General features: G+C 40.2%; 4 protein-coding genes across 4 annotated transcripts in view; all 4 read right to left on the reverse strand.

The window, feature by feature from the left end:
• The window catches only part of pfkfb1 (6-phosphofructo-2-kinase/fructose-2,6-biphosphatase 1), a 97,179-nt gene that overhangs the window by 55,501 nt on the left and 20,232 nt on the right, over nucleotides 1-21,446 (reverse strand). The gene's annotated exons all lie outside the window — the stretch shown is intronic.
• LOC114559097 (P2Y purinoceptor 1-like) lies at nucleotides 4,165-5,680 on the reverse strand. Its single transcript, XM_028583540.1, has one exon. The coding sequence runs from the start codon at nucleotides 5,358-5,360 to the stop codon at nucleotides 4,362-4,364; it is 999 nt and encodes a 332-aa protein (XP_028439341.1). The 5' UTR covers nucleotides 5,361-5,680; the 3' UTR covers nucleotides 4,165-4,361.
• Nucleotides 14,008-14,988, reverse strand: LOC114558222 (P2Y purinoceptor 1-like). The gene has a single exon (XM_028582037.1). It carries the CDS (start codon nucleotides 14,986-14,988, stop codon nucleotides 14,008-14,010), a length of 981 nt encoding a protein of 326 aa, XP_028437838.1.
• LOC114559100 (P2Y purinoceptor 1-like) lies at nucleotides 18,495-19,522 on the reverse strand. Its single transcript, XM_028583544.1, has one exon. It carries the CDS (start codon nucleotides 19,493-19,495, stop codon nucleotides 18,524-18,526), a length of 972 nt encoding a protein of 323 aa, XP_028439345.1. The 5' UTR covers nucleotides 19,496-19,522; the 3' UTR covers nucleotides 18,495-18,523.

The following is a 21,446-nucleotide window of genomic DNA, read 5'->3' on the forward strand; positions in this document are numbered from 1 at the left end:
GGTACAAACACGCCTGGCTTTTAAAGGGAATGGGAGATGACACTGATTAGTAGTAGTGGTGTCAAATTTTTTTGTTGTTGTTTAGTAGCTAGCTCAGAGATTATCGCTAATGAAATTACTGATTTAGCAGGGGGGGTGGGGGGTTAACACTTTTGCAAGGCATGTATCCGTATCACATTCTTATTAGGGGCTGAGCACCCCTAAAGGTCTGATCCTTGAATCTCCCCTGGTTAAGGGCCACCAAACTGCTCAAGATGCACAGCGAACTCAGCGAACTCGACTTGGATTATAATTTTTTAATTCTGAGATAACAGACAGAGTCGACCGAAAAAAAGTTGGAATTACTTTTACCATTTGGATTTATGTAAGATCTGACATGAACACCTGCAAGAAGGAAATATGGCTCAAACACGTATGGATTGCTGTGGATACAGCTGCAGATGACATCGCTATGGCTTATATCTTCCATGGATTATATCGGATCGCATGGAATGGTAGGATGCCTGTGTATTTAATAATTGGTTTTTGGCGTCTGATGTGAGGGTCCGCCAAGTGAGGCGGTGTGTCAGCATCAACGTTAACGCTATGTGACACAGATTAAATGTAGCTCCGGGCTGTCACTGACATTGACAGATCTGAACCATTGCCACTTTATTTCAAAGATGTGTCGTGTGTATATTACGTGGTTTGGTGACAATTAAAGAGTGCCAAACTTTGACAGTATGACAAAGTCAGAGTACAGTAACGTCTCTCTTGATGCCTGGCTAAACAAAGTTAGAACACCTTAACTCAACTTCAGCAAAGAGCCCTAACAGCTGTTACGGCGTTCTGCTGTGGTTTCTCTTATGGTTTTGGAAATTGACTCACGATATTTATTCACATGATAAAGGAGGTCTCAAATACCCCAAAAATGACATTAATTCATTTTTGACCAAACATGATGTCATTGCATTTTGCCTTTGTAGGGCAGTAAAGAGTCTCCATGATAGGAGGAGTTTGGGTTTGGTTATTCAGAATTATTCAAGAAACTCTATTCAAACTTTAAAATGTTGGGGTAGTATTCAAATTTCGAATGTACAGACTCATAGTGGGGGATCCAACTGACTGAGTGAGGAGCAGCAGATGCAAATTTATTTTTACTTTGCTATACCATCCACAGTTTTAACTCTCATACATTTATTTTAAATTAAAATGTAAGGAATGTTGTGTCCTTTCTAACGATACGAACAGAGCCAAAAGTTTAAGTCCGGTTGGTTACATTTCTGCAACCGGCACAAACATTCCTACATTTTGGTCAAAAAAATTTAGGGAGAAAAAATTTACAATGTTGTGCCTTTATAACAATGTAATTATAATAAATTATTATTAAATGGTCGTCAGCATCTTTGAGAATAAGACCATAGGCGGCACTAGGCTATTTTTAGGGGTGCTAAAGCACCCCTAAAAATCATCTCAGCACCCCTGAAAAATAAAGTCCTTATTGTGATTTTGTGAAATCGTTTAGTGCTCAAACGTTATTACTTTTGCAAACCTGATTTTAGCGATGGAATAGGATAAATGACGAAAGGCTCAGCTCAGTTGTAGCCAAAGTCAACAGCCTATCTGCGATTCCCTGAACGAGGGCGCCTCAGCCTACTCTTCAGTCTGCGCAGAAGCTTTTGGGAATTTGGTCGTCAGAGTATGGCAACTTTCAACCACTGAAAAGGTACGGCCAATGGAGTTATTAAATCTAATCGAATGAACGCGTTAAGTAGGCTACAGGTGTAGTATTTGTGGAATTTGTCATAATTGCATGTCAACAATTGCATCAATCAACTTTTCATTAGGGGCTGAGCCACCCCAAAGGCAAGATCCTAGAATCGCACCTGAATAAGACACTAATTAAGGAGCTGAAGGAAACTAGATATGATCTTTTTCTGACTGACCTTGCATTTCCAGGAGGAGTGCTTTTTGGCACACTATCTCCAGCTTCCCTTGGTTTTCAATGTGCGCTGGCTTTTCAATGGAGAGGCCCACTTCGCCATCGCTCCTTCTCCTCTGTCCTATGTCCCTGAATTGTTCACTGACCACTCTGACAAGATGGACTTTGTCCAAAGAATCCATAATATAATCCGTCATAGCACATTGGTTTACATGTACCACTATGTCTCAAATCCGCCTTATCAGGATGTGTGTGACGTCATGTCTCTTATCCAGGGAGCTGATCTATGGCTAATTCAGGTTGACTTTGCATTTGAGTTCCCTCATCCCACCATGCCCAATGTCATCTACATTGGAGGATTTCAGGGTAAGCCCTCCAAGCCTCTTCCATCAGATTTAGAGGATTTTGTGTAGAGTTCCGGTGAACATGGGGTGGTCGTCATGACCCTGCGTACCCTGCTGAGCGACCTCGGCCCAAAAATATCGGAAATTATCGCCTCATCATTTGCCAATCTCCCTCAGAAGGGCGTGTGGCGACACGTCAGGAAAAGACCCATCACTCTGGGAAACAACGCCATGCTGGTTGAATGGCTACCTCATAATGAAGCAACCTGGAGACTGTTGAAACGAGTGAGGTCAGAATTAAATAGGATTTATTGCCAAGTAACACAAGGAATTTGCCTTGTGGTTGGTGCATACATAAACATATTAAAAGGAAATAAAGAATAAATGTAAAAGACACAATAACATAATCTCCCTATTCTCTTTGCTGAACTGTCTTTTTGCAACAACAAAAAAATTAAATTTTTCTTGCAGACTTTACATGTGATTAAACTGCATCATGATATAGTTTTACAATGTTATGTAGTTTCTTGACCTTTCTCGTAATTGTCATTATTATGTTGCAATAGGCCTTGAAGACATTTTGACTTTTCGTGTTATGTTATCGGTCTCCTGAATTATTAATCAGTGGTGTCTGCCCTTAGAAAAACATATTGGTCGATCCCTAAAGACATTATAATGAAGAGATTATTCATTATATTATTATTATAAGTCTTAGTTGCATTTTTTTTTTAATCAGGGCAGCAGTTTTCAGATGACATTTTGTGCTTACATAATTGCAAAAAGGTTCTCGATTGTTGTAGAAAGAAGAGGCTGATCTTTAATGCAATATCTACATTGCCCATTATAAGCAACCATTCATCCAATGTTCCAAAGGCACATTCTGTTTACTAATCTGATATCATTTTAAAAGGCTAACTGAGAAAACATTGGAGAACCCTTTTGCAATTATGTAAGCACATAATGTAATCTGAAAACTGCTGCCCTGTTTAAAAAAAACAATGCAAATGATCTCAGCTGGTATTCTGTCTATGGAGTGGAATGGAAATTTCTAAGTGACCCCAAATTTTTGACCAGTAGTGTGTATATATGTATATAACCTGCCAAGCCTCACTCGGTAGCTAAAACAGTGAGCTCAACACACAGGGTGAAAAGAGGAGCTGCAGCAATGTGCTGTACAACAAAAACATGGTGTTTTTTGAAAATGTAACCATGTAAACCTATTCTGGTACTACCTCTAAATACAATTATGAACTTAAAAATCAGCATAATATGAGCACTTTAAAATAAATAAATTAGTAAAAATTTAATATTTGGATTTGTCCTTCTTTGAGCCCCTCTTCTTGAATGGCCTATTATTAGGTCTATGACTGCTGAAAGAATGTAAAATACTCTGTATGCCAACAAAAAGTGCATTAAAAGTGAAGAGTGCAAAAGAGAGGATGGACCCACAACAAATGAATAATCATCTTAGACATAAGCCTAGTTCTTCAGGATGTGGCAGGTTCTTCTTTATGAAGAATAGCTTTTCTGATTGCTCACATGAAAGTCAGTTCCTTGTTATGAGAGTAGTAAGTTAGAGTGAAAATGACACATGCATTGACTAAGTGATGTCAGTAAGTGAGTGGTTAACCAAGGAGAGCTGGCAGTGAGAGTAAATTTGCATCAAGTGCTGCTGTGAGAAGAAGTGAGAAGTAAAAGAGATAGCACAGACGATGTAAAGTGGGTTAACAGTTAACAATAAAACAACAAGCTTCTCAAGACACAGTGACTTCATCTGTTGTCAATACTGCTGTTTCCCCTTATATATATTTATGGGTCAATAAAGACCATGCATGGTACTGGGCTGCGATCCCCAATTGCTATTTCTGTTTTGAAAGAAAACAATGACACATCAAGAGCTGTGGTTTATCTTAACTTCCTTTATTTGGATGACTTAGCATATGGTTATCACATCATGAAACACTAAGATCACAGCACAGATATACAGCAAAACTATTTTTTAGGCAAAGAAAGCAACTCATAAGAAAAAGACTGAAGATTTAATTTACATTGTAATCAATATGTGATGATAGCTATATAGTTATTACTATAGTATGTTAAAATCCTAACTCTTGGTGAACTTCATCTGCAGTTTGAGCCACAGGCACAGAGTTTGACAGAAACAACCGGCTGGACATCCGACGAGCTTGCTGGAGCAGCTGTCTGACCTGAGCAGGAATATCTTCATTTCCATGGAGGTAAACCAGAGGGTTGAGAGCACTGTTCAGACACACAAGGCCACGACTTATCTGATGAGCAATGTAGACTCCATTAGACCATTCACGGCATATCTTCTGTTTTTGCAGAACTCTTGACCAGAGGTTGAGGTTCTTCAGTACATGATAGGGGATGTAACAAACAGAGAAGAGAAGAATCACGATGAACAACAACTTCAAGCATCTCTGTTTCAGTACCTTGTCAGTGGCATTTGTGCGGCAGAGAACGACAATCACATGTGCATAGCAGCCCAGTGTGATGAGCAATGGGATACAAAACCCAGTGAATGTCCATCCAAGGCTGTATTTCAGGTAATCATCCACATGTATCTTATGGGTAGTATCATAACATTTCCCAGGCTTGTTTCCAAATGTTTTGCTGTAGAACATGTCTGGAAGACTTTGAACGCTTACCAAGAACCAAACCATGACTGAGATCCCCACAGAGTGAGTGACAGTTATTCTTCCCATCACTCTCATTGGATGGACAACAACCAGGTACCTGTACACACTTATACATGTAAGGAACCCAATGCTGCCATATAAATTCAGGTTGAAGCAGAATCGTGTTATCTTGCAGAATGTGTCTCCAAAGATCCACTTGCTCTTCATAAAGTAGTACACCACCAAAAAGGGGAGTGTGAGCAGGTACAGAATATCAGCAAGTCCGAGGTTGAGAACAAACACATTAACGATACCCAGTTTCTTCCATTTCTGCAGCAAAGACTTCAATCCCCATCCATTAGCTAGCAGACCGATGATGAAGACTAAGATGAAAACAGGAGGCAGGAATCTGTGTTCAAAGTCAAAGCTGATGCGAGCACAGGAGGAGTTATTCATTCTGTCTTCTGAAAAGAAATTAGTTCCTCTGTGGGTGATATGGCTTATGAGATGTGGAAGATAATGTGAACTACTATTTGTTTAAAAAAGACTTCCGCTTTCAAGCAGCCTTGTGGTGAGACCACAGTGTTGCAGACGAAGGCAGCTGGTGATGCATATACAAAACAGTACTTGATGGGCAAACCAACCAGCACTACTTTATTTAAACAACTATGTATTTAAGAAGAGCGAGACAATACGATCCAAGATTCAAGTTACAAACATGAGAAGATCGTGACTCTGACTGAGTTCTTTTTAACTCTATCCTCCCAGCCACTACCAAGCATGTTAACTACTTGAACATACATTTTGCTCTCCTTTCCTTCTGGCCAGCAAATTTCTCAATGACTCTGATTAAAGTCACTCATCTCAATAACAAGTCTCTTTTCCATGGACAGCATGGCTAGTGCATTCAGCCTCTCCTGGGTCATGGCAAGCTGCACCCGGAGGAGAATCTTTAAGAAACCAATTAATGTAGATATCAGCTTCAGGTCACATGCTTGCCAAAAGTTTAAGGACTTACATAGACATTCATTTGTCCAGCGTCCCTGCTCATGAAACTGCATGAAACATAGAAAATATTTAAAGGTGCTCTAAGCGATGTTGGGTGATGTCACTTCTTGTTGACATTCAAAGTATTTTCAAACAAAACAGAGGCTAGATTGCCCCTCCCTCCTCCTCATCCCCTCCCCTCCCCCTTCCGCGCACTAACCCCCAACCCCAAATCCTTCTTGTCGGTTATTGGCTGGAACCCTGTTTATGTTTCGTGGTGCAGTTTTTTGTTTTTTTTTTAAAACCTCTTTTTATTGAGAAATCTTCTCTAGATGTAAAAACAGCATTACATCCTAAAGCCATTCAGCTGCATTTGGCGGGGCGCTTGATTTCCAAAGTAGTAAAATACGCCTATGTGCCAGTAAAGAGACAAATGCTATGATGTTGTGTTGATTTTGCGTCAAGTTTGTTCCTTTATCTGGTACACCAAATATGGCAATTGTAGTGCATGGTTCTAAAGCCGTCCCAAGCACTTCAGACAGTACATCAAATATAGTTGACCAGTATCGTGCTAGTTTATGGCATGACCAAAACGTGTGTCAAGTCTGCCACATTAACATGACATCTTACACATTTGCTATCAACATTAGGATAGAATTAGGATATCTTAGCTCTACACCAGTGTAGGCGGTGAACAACTTTGAATTGAATTAGATCCACTCTTGCACAGGAAGTGCTATTGTTCATTCTTGTTAGAGCTTAACTCCAAATGTCTTCTGAGATTTCAGTTCCAAGTTCCTTTTCCCACGCAGTTTTGATCTTCTCTATCCTGACATCATCAAGTAACATAATCATTGAATAGGAATGTGCTGTGAAACCTTTCAACCCAGAAGGAACTTCCAAAAGTGAGTCCACTAGGGATTTCTCCGCGAGAGCAGGAAATTGTGAGCTATGACTCTTAGCAAATTGGCAGGCTTGAAAGTAACAGAACAAGTCAGTTTTTTGAAGGTCATAGTTGGAACTCAAGTCATCGAAACTAGAAAATATGGCATTCCTGTAAAGATCACCAAATCTGTGATCCCTTTCCTGTGCCATCCTGCAAAGGCCCGGTCTAATTTGGCTGGTAAAAATTTGCGATTGTTACACAGCGGGCTCTGAATCAAAAGTGTTCCCTTCGTGTTAGCATGCCCTCTAAACTGAGTCCATATTCTGAGAGTGGAGTGGTCATACTGGGTTAGATGTAAACTGAAACACCTTGACAGGGAGGCTAGATGTGACCAGAGCATGTAGAGAGGTTGACACACATGACCTGCTCTCCAACTCGCACCAGGCTGAATCTGGAGATTGCACCCAATGTGTTATTTTGTGGAGGTTTGCTGCCCAGTAATAGCTCCTAAAATTAGGGAGGGCCAACCCACCTACTGCTCTTGGTCGCTGGAGTAGGTCTTTACCTATCCTAGGAATCTTATCGTTCCATATGAATCTTGAAATGAATGTGTCTGACGGAAAAAGGATTTTGATAAGAAAATAGGGAGACATTGAAACAAAAACAGAAACCTTGGTAATATATTCATTTTGACACAGTTCACTCTGCCAGCTAAGGCCAAATGTAAGATATGCCACCTTTGTAGATCTGATTTAAGTTTGGCAATGAGTGGGAAAAAAGTTCCCATCGAAAGGATCTTTGAAGACAGGAGTTATATTAGTGCCCAAATATTTAAAACCTGACCTTGATATATGAAATGGTAGAGCACGATCTAGGATCTTCCTCGCTGATTCATTTACAGGCAAACGTTCGCTTTTTGATAAATTAAGTTTGTAGCCAGAAATCTGTCCAAAAGTGTGCAGCAGTGTAAGTATTTCATTGATACCTAACAGTGGGTCTGATATATAAAGCAACATATCATCCGCATAAAGGGATAGTTTATTTTCCACTCCCCAGGGTGAGGGATAATTCAGTTCTATTGCTAATGTAAATAAAAGTGGGCTAAGTGGGCAACCTTGTCTGGTGCCTCTAGATAAGGGAAAACTTTGTGAGCGGAGCTGGTTTGTGACCACCGATGCTTGTGGGGAGAAGTAAAGAAGTTGGATCCACTGGCTAAATGTTTTACCAAAACCAAATTGTTTCAACGCAAAGAAAATATAATCCCATTCTACACGGTCAAAAGCTTTTTCCGCGTATAATGACCCCACAACTTCTGGTAGGACATTAGGCGAAGGACTGTAAAGTACATTTAAAAGATGTCGCACATTAGAAAACAAATAACGCCCTCTAATGAAGCCCATCTGGTCGGTTGAAATCAGGCATGGCAAGGGTGCTTCCAGTCGCATCGCTAACAGTAGTTGGTCAGATTTACGTAGGTGAGTTTCCTGAAGGAATATAATATCAGCTTTTAAATTCTTAAGGTGGGTAAATATTTTATTATAATTATATTTTTGAATAGCCAGCATAGAGTCCTCATGTTCAGGACCAGCAGAAATGCCGGCCTTCCTCTCAATACTTCCGAGTGTAAAACGCCTCAGTCTCCGACGGTGTCTCAAACATCAGTGTATCCCCTCCATAAGACACTCCTAGGCGCGCAGGGTAGAGATGCCTGAATTGGATTCCCTTCTGATACAGGACTGATTTGACATTCTTAGAGAGGTTGGCACTGAGGTGAGGATATAGTCTTAGTGCATGTCCCTTATACTGCATCTCATTCTGTCTAGCCCAGCGTAGTGCCTTCTCCCGGTCTTAATATTTGTGAAAAGCAACGATGATGGCTCGAGGTGGCTGCCCATCTTTGGGTTTCTGCATTAGAGCGCGGTGCGCCCGGTCTAGTTCAGGCGGTGTGGCAAACACCTGGTTCCCCATCATGTCCTTCAATAGCGTAGAGATGAAGAGGTTTGCCCTCAAAGAACGGTTCTCCAAGTCGTCGATGTGGTCTACCAGTGTAGCATTCGCAGCCTGTAGTTCAGAGACGGCTTTTTCCGCTTTAGAGAGGGCTTCTCGCCTGCAGTGATCTTCACAGACGTAACTCTTTATCCCAGTGTATCCACCATTTCCCGAAAGCTAGCTATAGATGACTGGATAGGCGCCAGAGATGCTTGAATCAGTGTAGCCATGTCTTCTTTGAGATTTCCGCGTTGCTTTTCCATTTCTGCTGTTAGCATCACAGCGAGTTCACTACTTGCTGTAGCCGACGCCATATTAGCCACTTTGCTACTCAGTGTTGGTTTCTTCTGCTCTGTATCTCCTCTGGTCTTTTGAGAGCTCGGCATGTTCCGAACGTGCAATTTCGGTAACAAATGAGAGAAAATAAATCAACTGAAACTATTAACTCGACGCCAGTACATATATTAGAGAGTTTTATCACAGCCAGTTTCCAACTGGGAACCCAGAAATTCTGCGTTTAACTTTACATATCTATCAAGATAACATTACGTGTATTTGTATGTGACATAGGCCTAATACTTTCCCCTTGGTAGTATAGCATATGAATTTCCATGAACACAATTCTAAAATGCATGAGACATAAAGGCATCTGTTATCGGTTGATAACTCAAACTTGCCGAGAACCTAGACACCCGTATTGATTACATGACTCATGCATTAGGCACGGTTACGGTGTTGTTCAGTAGTCTGGTGCACAGTCTACTGGTGACAGCCTACCTATCACGTAACAAACATTTAACTTAACATAACTACTAAGATAACATGACGTGCATTTGTATGTGATATCCATCAATAATGTAGTCTATTAATTTGTATGTACACAATCATCTAAGATGCACGAGAAATAATGGCTTCTGCTATCGGTTGATAAGTCAAACTTGCCGAGAACCTAGACAGCCGTTTGAATATAACTCATGCAGTACCCTTGGTTACGGTCCTTGCGGTCTCGTTCAGTAGCCTGGTGCGCAGTCTCCTTGTGACAGCCTAGCCTAGCTACCACGTAGCAACATTCACTTTTCTAACATTTAACTTAACATAACTACCAAAATAACATTCGTGTATTTGTATGTGATGTAGGCCTACTGTACTTCCCCATCGATAATGTGTGAATTGCCGGGACACAATCCTCTAAGATGCACCAGAAACAAGGCTTGGTTAATAACTCAAACTTGCCGAGAACAAAGACACCGCTTGATTACATTAGACTCGAGCGGTTGCACGGTTACATTAGAGTCAAGCTGGCCGGCCGGTTGCACGGTTACATTAGAGTCGAGTGGCTGGCCGGTTGCACGGTTACATTAGAGTCGAGCGGGCCGGCAGGTTGCACGGTTACATTAGAGTCGAGCGGGCCGGCAGGTTGCACGGTTACATTAGACTCGAGCGGGCCGGCCGGTTGCACGGTTACATTCGGTCTCGTTCGGGTCTAGGCATTAGTAGCTCATTTCCTGATTGATTCTAGCACCACCACTCCAGTCCAGTGGAGGCGCTAATGAGTTAGATTACAACACACACAGTAGCAGAAGAATACCAGCTACACAACGGCCAACCATTGACATATATATAATGGCAACGGCACGAATGAAGTAAAAGAAAAAAACAGGAGTGAGTCGGTTCATTGACGTATGGCACTCGATTCTCCCGGCTCAGTGACACGAGTCAGGTTAATTAACCGGCTCTTCGGTCAGTTCGTCAACACTAGTGCCCGGACCCAGGTTGGGAACCACTGCTTTAGTCTATGTCTATTTAGGTTTTTTATGGCACACGTCACTTATACATTTTGCACTTGCGGTGGCGTCTTGAGTAAACTGTTTACATATTTGTTGTATGTGTTATTGTTTTATACATTGTGAATACATATTTCTGAAATTATATGATTTTTTTTGTTGTTATTATTACACAATACTTTTTCTGACCTTTTTGAATCTTGGCCCTGACAAATAACCCATATTACAAAGACTAAAACTAATAAAAACTAAAACTAAGCATTTTCAAAAAATAAAAACTAAACTACACTAGCAAACCCGCTTTTAAAACTAATTAAAACTAAACTGAATTTGAAAACAAAAAGTCAAAACGAAATAAAAATAAAAACTAATGAAAAATGCAAAACTATAATAATTAATTTTAACATTTATATTACTTTATTCATAGTCTGTATGTAACATTAACCGTAACCTCTGAGCAACGTTAAAGGCTGAAAATATAATATATTTACTGTAATAAATCCAAAAATGACCCCAATGCTTCATCAGATATTAAGGAAACATGCTAAGTTGAAATACTATTTTTTCTGACAACAATGCTAATGCCAGTATTTTCACCTTTTGAAATTTCCATTCCGTGACAGAATTTCATTTGGTGTTTTGACCTGTGTGTTGTTATCAACTGTCCAGTTTGACAGCCAGTCCGGGTTGCCAGATATATCTGTAATAAAGTAAACCCAGCGCACTATAGCTGTAACATTAGTAGAGCCATGAAAGCAGCAAACAAACAAACAGGATAAACGGAGATAGATTGTACCTGACCCAAAAAAAAAAAAAAAAATCAAGCTTCTCATGACAAAGTGACTTCATCTGCTGTCAATACTTTCCCCATCTGGGTGTAACTATGTATATATATATTTATGGGTCAATAGAGACCATGCATGGTACTGGGCTGTGATCTTTAATTGGCCTGCACTATGTGATCCTTATTTCTGTTTTCAAAGAAAACAATGACACATCAAGAGCTGTGGTTTACATTTCAAAATTTCACTTTATGAGGTTTTTTAACATTAATATGCTTTCCCCCAGCCTGCCTATGGTCCCCCAGTGGCTAGAACGGGTGATGGGTGTAAACCGAGCCCTGGGTATCCTGCTCTGCCTTTGAGAAAATGAAAGCTCAGATAGGCAGATCTGGAATCTTCTCCTTATGAGGTCATAAGAAGTAAGGTTACCTCCCCTCATCATTGCTTTCAAACGAGCAAAGTGTCAGTTGGTCAAGGCCACACCCCCAACCTCCACCTCTCTCTCCTCCTCAATAGCTTCAGACACAGAAATGGCACATACTAAGGAAAGCTCATTGTGGGACTGGCTCCAGTTGCTGTAATTCTGCACCAAGGCTGAATTTCGGGAAAGAGACTTCAGATACAGTATTAGGGGACCACTAAGGTCTATATAAAAGAGACTTCAGATACAGTATTAGGGGACCACTAAGGCCTATATAAAAGAGACTTCAGACACAGTATTAGGGGACCACTAAGGTCTATATAAAAGAGACTTCAGATACAGTATTAGGGGACCACTAAGGCCTATTTAAAAGAGACTTCAGATACAGTATTAGGGGACCACTAAGGCCTATATAAAAGCATCCAAAGAGCACAATGCCATGGGACCTTTAACTTCCTTTATTTGGAAGACTTAGCATATGGTAATCACATCATGAAACAAAAAGATCACAGCACAGATCAGAACGGTAGTAATGAGACCGAATAATAACTAAAGTTTTGGGGCCTCATTTTGGTGCCTGACTTTACACTACATTTGACAGCAGGTAATCGTTAGCCTACCTTTAGCTAGCAGCTGGATTAAACATGGTTAAAATGCTGACAGCTAACATTAAACAGTGTAAAGTGTGACTGTATTTCACTGTAGAGGATTCCAACACCGGGACGTAACAGTCTGCTCTGGAGCGCAGCAGCTGCCGTTGTCAGAATTAAACACAGACAGCACGTTCACTTAAAACAGGTAGCCTCGTGGTGCATTCAAAGTTATTATAAAATACCCTTTTCCCATCTGGAGGTTGTTTTTGTTGTTTAACAGCAATTTGCTGGTGAAATAAGTTATTGTTATAATTTATAGATATTACATTATTATTAAATCATTTAATTTTGACCATATGGTCTTAGCAATAAACAAGCCATTCTTTAATGTCGCCGACTGTTGTTTAGTACCCTTCTTCTTTTTTCCTTCTTTTTTTTAACTTTATTAAAAAGTATCAGTTCAGGCACCGGCACCGTTTTAAAAGTATCGCTTTAGCACCAGTATCGAAAAAAAACAAAAAAACGATACCCAACCCTAGCACAGATGTACCACAAAACTATTTTTGAGGCAAAGAAAGCAACTTATAAGAAAAAGACTGAAGATTTAATTTACATTCTAATCAATTCACACTAGTAGTTGTGATGATAGCTATACAGGGCTCTAGAGTGCGGCCAATTTGGTCTGCCTCTCCACGAACAAAGCGATGACGTTTATATGAATATGGTTTAATGTTGCGTTACATGAACCATTCCTTCTGTATAGCCGTGCCTGTGTTTGGATCTCTCCTCCGCGCAGCCCCGCCCCGCCCCTATTCACTCACACAAGGCTCCCTGCAACATGGAGAGACCACAGCGCCGGTCCAAACTGCTGACATTTGTCTACAGTTTTAATTGTTATTAACACAGCTGTATATTGTTAAGTATGAGAGGGAAACCTGTATTGGTACCAGTGTTTCCGCTGGTAACTCTGTTATTGTGGCCGCCACGGCGAAAAACACGTTTAGAAGTTATTAAATGCAACTAACTTCAGTTCGTTGAGTAATGAGACGGAGCCTGCTGGACCTGGGCAAGAAATGTGACCCATGGCCAGAATATCATAGTTCATAAAAATGCAGCGCAGTGATGATACAGACATTTCATAGCCTACAAAAGACGTGTAACGCCGCTGACCCACCAAAGTGCATTTGACCTGTGCTGGACCCATTTATAATGAGTCAGTTGTCACTGTTTTTTTTTAGTTTTTTTTAAGATGGAAATTGGATTGATTGGATTAAGAGGAAAAGGGCCACAGGTCGGAATCGAACCTTTATATACCAACTGAGCTATCCAGGCTTCCTCTTTCTCTTTCAATCAGTCTGTTTTTGTTGTTGAAAACAAGTGAAGAAGCTTTCTCAGAGATATATATTTTTTTAATATATCCTAGGCTATTTATTTCAGATAACTTTCATTTACATGTGTTGCAGCTGTATATTTTCAAACTGGTAAGGCAAACCCTGTCTTTGCATTTTATTTTAATCCCAATCTGTTTTAAAACTGAACATTTAGCCCACTTTGTAAAAAATACAAAAAAAAAAGTGAGAAAAAAAAAAAAGTTAGGCGCACCAGTGCTACAAAAGTTAGTCTGGAGCCCTGCTATAGATTTATTACTATAACAGTTCATGTTAAAATCCTAACTCTTGTTGAATTTCATCTGCAGTTTGAGCCACAGGCACACGGATGAACATCTGACGAGCTTGCTGGAGCAGTTGTCTGAGCTGAGCAGGAATATCTTCATTTCCATGGAGGTAAACCAGAGGGTTGAAAGCACTGTTCAGACACACAAGGCCACGACTTATCTGACGAGCAATGTAGACTCCATTAGACCATTCAGGGTATATCTTCTGTTTTTGCAGAACTCTTGACCAGAGGTTGAGGTTCTTCAGTACATGATAGGGAATGTAGCAAACAGAGAAGAGAAGAATCACGATGAACAACAACTTCAAGCATCTCTGTTTCAGTACCTTGTCAGTTGTATTTGTGCGGCAGAGAACGACAATCACATGTCCATAGCAGCCCAGTGTGATGAGCAATGGGATACAAAACCCAGTGAATGTCCATCCAAGGCTGTATTTAATGTAATCATCCACATAGATGTTAGAGGTGGTATCGAAGCATTGCTCAGTGTTGTTTCCAGATGTTTTGCTGTAGAATATGTCTGGAAGACTTTGAACGCTTACCAAGAACCAAACCATGACTGAGATCCCCACAGAGTGAGTGACAGTTATTCTTCCCATCACTCTCATTGGATGGACAATAGCCAGGTACCTGTACACACTTATACAAGTAAGGAACCCGATGCTGCCATATAAATTCAGGTTGAAGCAGAATCGTGTTATCTTGCAGAATGCGTCTCCAAAGATCCACTTTCTCTCCATAAAGTAGTACACCACCAAAAATGGGAGTGCGAGCAGGTACAGAATATCAGCAAGTCCGAGATTGAGAACAAAAACATTGATGATGTTTAGTTTCTTCCAGTTGTGCAGCAAATACTTCAATCCCCATCCATTAGCTACTAGACCAATGACGAAGACTAAGATGTAAACAGGAGGCAGGAATCGGCCTGTAAACTCAAAGCTGATGCTATGAAAAGAGTTGTTCTTCATTCTGTCTCCCTAAAAGCAGCAAATACTTTGAAGCAAGTGCGCTATGGTGCAGGGAACAGTTAAAGTGAATGAGGAAATATGTCTTTAGGAGGTAATTTCCTGTGAAATTTGCATTATTCTTAGAATCTTATCACCTATATGGTGCCCAAAAGGAACTGGGGTAATTTATCTTTTTAAATCGCTTCCTGTAGAAGTTCCGTTATTCTCAGAATCTTATCATGATTCACGTTTAAACCGAACATTTAAATGTGGTCTTCCAAGACGGGTAGAGCCAATGATAAAATTTAAATAAAAAATTTAAGCTAGTTTGTTAATACAAGTGGGACTGAACCTAACTATTAAAAAGTAGTGTTGACATTTCACTTATCATATGGTAATATTAACCAGTGCAACAACAGAATTAATTTGGTATGTTCCTGTACTGTCTTGTTGTATTTAACTCATCTCAAGACATTTTCTTTAAGACTAGTCTTCCTTTCAAGTGATATTGTAAGTTGTTGCATGTTTTATGGTTTATCTCTAAATGAAATAAATGGGATGGACCGATGCCAGTATCGGGTATTGGTCCAATGCCGTGCGCATGTACTACTCGTAATCATAAAATTACACCGATACTACCACACCCTATACCACCTCATAGCATCGTGACATTAACTTCTCCGTCGAGCAGGTAGGCTATAGGCGGCGGAAGAAGAGTAGTTCCAGCCGTTTAGAGATTTTTTGGCTATAAATATAACAGTGGCTCTTACCCAATACATAGTCAGTATCAACGACAATTCCTACCTGTGAAATAAGACAAATCAGTCAGTTTTTTTGTGGTCTAATTAGATCAGAAATCTTTAGATTCAGATTTGGCTCCCCATCCTGTCACATTCAGGTTTGTTGGAAGATACCACCCCGATAAACTTGTCATCTAGTGCCATCATCAGAACAAATCTTTTATTTGTTCACTTTGGTTTATGACCAAACCGATGATGACATTCTTTCATCCTCAGATGCAGTTTGTTAACTAGAGCTGTCAATCTTCCTCTATAATACCATTCGAATTCCATTTGATATTTTTTTTTAATATTCAAATAATATTTGAATATTTAATGCTCAATTGCAAAGAAATAATATATACTAACTACTCAGGCTTATGCATTGTCGGTGGCATTACAAACATGTCGTTGTTTTTATATGTTCCTGCAGTTGCAATCAGATAAGCCCATACAGTTTGCATCCTGTTTATTTGTACACGTTCACACTATGAACTTCCTGTTTCAATCCAAAGAGATAATGTATAGCACTGAGCCCCCGATCACAAAACACGGTCCTGTTCTCTCAACAAACTTTTCTGAAAGTGAAACGTGACATTTTCAAATAATAATAATAAATGAATTTCCTTTGTTTAATTTGAGCCCTTATGAGCATGTTAATAGCAATATGACCATGACATAGATAAAACCAGGCATGAAAACAGGTCAGGGGTGAGAAGGATATTACCCCTCTAGGGGGGTTGGGGGCATGCTCCCCTGGAAGAAAATTTTAAATATTCCATATTTTAAAAGCATCAATCTGATGCATTTTGAGAAGCATTTTTTGCCAACCAACTATGTAATATTTCAATATGCACTCATTAAAGTTAATTTGACTGGCAAAACAATAATAAAATTCATAATTTTTAAAGACTAAAACGTTTTGGATCAATTTTTACTTCTTCCAACCATATGTTAAATAAAGAGTCAATGTGGATTTACATATTGCAATAATATCATAATCCTACAATTAATCATTGTGAAAACTAAAATGTATTACTTTGGCCAGGTCATCATCAAAAAAGCGAATTAGTACATTCAAGATTTTGTCCATGTTGATATTAGCTGCTTTATTTACATTTATTAAAAACGTTGCATTGTTTAGCTTTTCATATAGCTAGACTTCTAGACTCTGGGACAAGGCCGTTATGTTTAAATACCTGCCATGCTGATTCCAAACAGACAGCTTTGTCAAGGCAGTTTGGGCTTCAGATAGCTTTTACAAATCATGTTCCGCTATGAACGTACACACGTATTGTTTGTATCACGGTCGGTCAGTAAAGGCGCAGTCGCAGTCTTAACGGTAGCCGTCGTTGCCGGTAACGTACTCGTATGACAGAGTGCACGGGCCGAAGCTTTGTGATTAGCATCTAATGACTAGCAAGCACTGTCTTACCGCTGCTGACGTCCAAAACATGCGCTGCAGAAGCAAGCACCCGGCTCCCTCAATTTGGAAACCAAGTGCTAAACGGCTTCCCGTCTCCACCCTTTTCTTCTTGTCCTCTATTCATGCCCAGTGCCATTTGTTTTAACTCCTTTCTCAACTAAAGCTGTCTATGGTATCTACATGCTCCAAGTTTGATAAACTTTGCCTCCATTTTTTTTAGCCGCATTAACATTTTGGCAAAGACCCGCCCTACTTTGCATCTGATTGGCTAGAACTCGTTTAATTGGTTGGTGGAACTCATTTCATTGGTTGGTGGAAGTTAAATGATTGGTTAAATCCATAGACAGTATGGTTAAATCCAGCGCATCAAAACAAATCCCATATGGACTTTTTAATTTATTTATTTTTCTAAAATAGTCATACGCCAGAAATCGGGCACCAGGCCCGAGTACTTACACCCCCCCCCTTAAACATTAGGCTCGTTCGAGATGAGCCAGATCTGCGCAGAATCGATCACCGGCGATCGGCGCCCATGCATGCCGGTTAGATTTGTGTTTGACTTGATCCCGATTTGCTCTGACGTCATGCACACGTGGGCAACGATAACCTCACGAGACCAAGGCGGCTGCAGTTCTGAGACACAGGTAGCGCAGTTGCTTTTCACCAACTGCAAGAGTCAGGCAGACACAGGTGGACCCAGTGCATGCTGGGAAACGCCGGCCTCTCAGCTGATCGAACAGCTGATTGGTTCTGAATCGACTCAACAAGATGACGTTTTATATAAACTTTTTATTGATTTTGAATTGGAGGGATTTTAACTGCGATTTGTCTGATTTAAAAGCTTACTGTGTACAGAACACATGTTGTGTGACTGATAGTTATGTTTAGAAGTCAGAGAGACTAAATCTGTTCAGATTACAGATCATCTACAGTCTGTTGGTAATTAAAATCAGCAACAGATCACATGTAGAGAATCTTGACAGCTAATCTGTCATAATAAAAACAACTGGAGAATGTGTACGTAAGATGATATATGGGTCTGATAACATTTTATTAAATCGGAATTGGACCACCAGTGTTTCTGTCACTTCCTGTTCAGCCTGAAGGCTGCTGGAAATGGCTGAAAACTGTCCGACTTGAGAGCGGACTTTTATCACCGCCCCCGGCTGCTGCCGCCTGCTCTCGTCTACTTTTTCATCTCGAACAAGCCTATTTTCTCATTGAATCTACACGATTCACGTAAGTCACCTATTTTGGTTTCAAAACGGCGAATTTCGCTGAAACGTGAGTGATTTTCAGGTCTGTAAAACCCTTGACCCAGAACAAGATGATGCAATACAATAATTCAATTTCATTCAAATACTTGGACAATTCGACCAGTGGAATGCATGACAGCTTTATGAGCTTGCTGGAGCAGCTGTCTGAGCTGAGCAGGAATATCTTCATTTCCATGGAGGTAAACCAGAGGGTTGAGAGCACTGTTCAGACACACAAGGCCACGACTTATCTGATGAGCAATGTAGACTCCATTAGACCATTTACGGCATATCTTCTGTTTTTGCAGAACTCTTGACCAGAGGTTGAGGTTCTTCAGTACATGATAGGGGATGTAACAAACAGAGAAGAGAAGAATCACGATGAACAACAACTTCAAGCATCTCTGTTTCAGTACCTTGTCAGTGGTATTTGTGCTGCAGAGAACGACAATCACATGTCCATAGCAGCCCAGTGTGATGAGCAATGGGATACAAAACCCAGTGAATGTCCATCCAAGGCTGTATTTAATGTAATCATCCACATAGATGTGAGAAGTGGTATCGAAGCATTGCTCAGTGTTGTTTCCAAATGTTTTGCTGTAGAACATGTCTGGAAGACTTTGAACGCTGACTAAAAACCAAACCATGACTGAGATCCCCACAGAGTGAGTGACAGTTATTCTTCCCATCACTCTCATTGGATGGACAATAGCCAGGTACCTGTATACACTTATACAAGTAAGGAACCCAATGCTGCCATATAAATTCAGGTTGAAGCAGAATGGTGTTATCTTGCACAATGTGTCTCCAAAGATCCACTTGCTCTTCATAAAGTAGTACACCACCAAAAAGGGGAGTGTGAGCAGGTACAGAATATCAGCAAGTCCGAGATTGAGAACAAACACATTAACGATGCCCAATGCCCGATGTTTCTTCCCTCTGCGCAGCAAAGACTGTAATCCCCATCCATTAGCTGCCAGACCAGTGATGAAGACTAAGATGTAAACAGGAGGCAGGAATCTGTGTTCAAAGTCAAATCTGATACCTTGACAAGATGCGTTCGTCATTGTCTTCTGGACAGTTAGTACAGCTCCTTCTCTTGCTGGGTGTGAGAAAGAATAGCTAGAAACAGAGTCAAAGCATCTGTGGTTCAGAGAATATTTCCTGTTGTATGCCTCACCCTTGACATACGTTTGAGTTCCTGCACTTGCTGGTATCCAGGAAACAACACGGGTTGGCTGGTTTGTCAGATTCTTTTTAATTGAAAATACTAAATTAAAAGTCATCTACAGGAACCCATGCTGAGCCCAAGTAACAGCTTACACTACAATTACAGGTTTATGGGCCCTATTTTAACGATCTGAAACACAAGTATCAAACGCCAAACGCAAGTAGGTTTGCGGGCGGATCTCGGCAAATCTAAAATGGGTTGGTCTGAAGTAGCTACATTACTCATAGGTGTGGTTTGGAGTAACGTGCAATAAACCGATCAGAGCGTTATCTCGCATTCCCTTTAAAGGTAGGCGTGCTTGTTCTATGGCGGACTGCTATTATAACGGCGGATTTGCTAGGCGCAGGCTCTTAATACATCCATGGGCGCATGCCAGGAGCGGTTCATTGCCGAGGAGACCGACGTTTACTATTGATTTTTCTTTTTGACAAAATGTAAATAAAGAAATGTCACAAAAACATACTTTCCAATGTTTTGGGCTCACTCTCAATGAATCATGAAGTTATGAATGCATGGTGATATTTTTGCAACATAGTCTAACATTAGACCGAGATTACCTCACTACAGACATTGCAACTCTTCTGTCTATCCTCTCCCGTGCTGCTGCTGGGGCATTTGGGGTAAGTGGCATCGGCACATGCAGTTCAACATCACATCTCCTTAAGTCCTCTAATATTTCCTCATTTATATCATCAACACATCCATGATTCATTGAAATGTTGTGTGTGTAAAAATGTTGTATTTATGTATGGTTTGCAAAAATGGGAACTGCTAGGTCTGTGAGATGAGAGGAGCAAAGTGTGTGCACACTCTACATTACGGCCAAGCATGGGCCCTTAAAATAGCATCTGAATAACGTGCCACTGACTTTAGACTAGGTTTTTCCTGGTCTGTGGCGGAATTGTTTTCTCAAACTGCAAAATAGCACTAAGGAATGTTTGCGGCGGAAAACGACTACTCTTTTTGCTGAACCGCCCCGGGAGCGCAAGTTCATTTCCTAATTTACTGACGTGGAGGGAAAAGTCCTCTGTGCAGCAGGTGCAAAATAGGAATGATACATGCGTCAGTGTATAAATTCAATTGCACTGAATGCAAGATAGGGCCCTCTATGTGCTTGTGCTGCCTTAGATGTAGATTTTCTTTCCTTTTCTGACACCTCTGACAAAACCTTATGAGAAATAGAAACTGAATGTTTAGCTATATTTGGTAACCTATGCCTTTAGTTAGCACCATTTCTAATGTGAGAGGTTTAAATATTTATGGTATGCCTATTATATTTCTGTGTCATGAAGCCCTAAGAAGCAGCCAGCTTGTAGTTATTCAGATAAATTCTATCAAGATAAAGTTTATATCAAGTTTTTACAGAAATAAAATACAATGTTTACACTTCATAGTTTGTAGTTTGTGTATTAGAGACAAGTGTCAGATTTCTTTCTCTAAAAACGTTATATTTGGTTAGAAAACGTAAGGTACTTTCTGTTGCAGCTGCTCAACAGTGAGCTGATGGTATCTTGGTACCGTATGTTATTGGACTGTTTATTATAATCCTCTTGTAATATCCTATTGTAAAATAAATCCTTTGAAAGAAATAAAGCTATTGCAATGCCCTCATCCCTAGCAGTAGATTATTTTGTCCACAAGATGTCAGGATGTCTCATCTGGAGTGACTGAGGCAAAGTGCATGCTTATGTGCAGAATTGTACAGATATCAAAAACAAAAAGCCATTAATAGTAATACTAGTCATTCATTTGGCTTAATGTGTTTTATGGTATACCAAAAATGACTT

Source organism: Perca flavescens, chromosome 7 (assembly GCF_004354835.1).
Source record: "Perca flavescens isolate YP-PL-M2 chromosome 7, PFLA_1.0, whole genome shotgun sequence".
Lineage (NCBI taxonomy): Eukaryota > Metazoa > Chordata > Actinopteri > Perciformes > Percidae > Perca > Perca flavescens.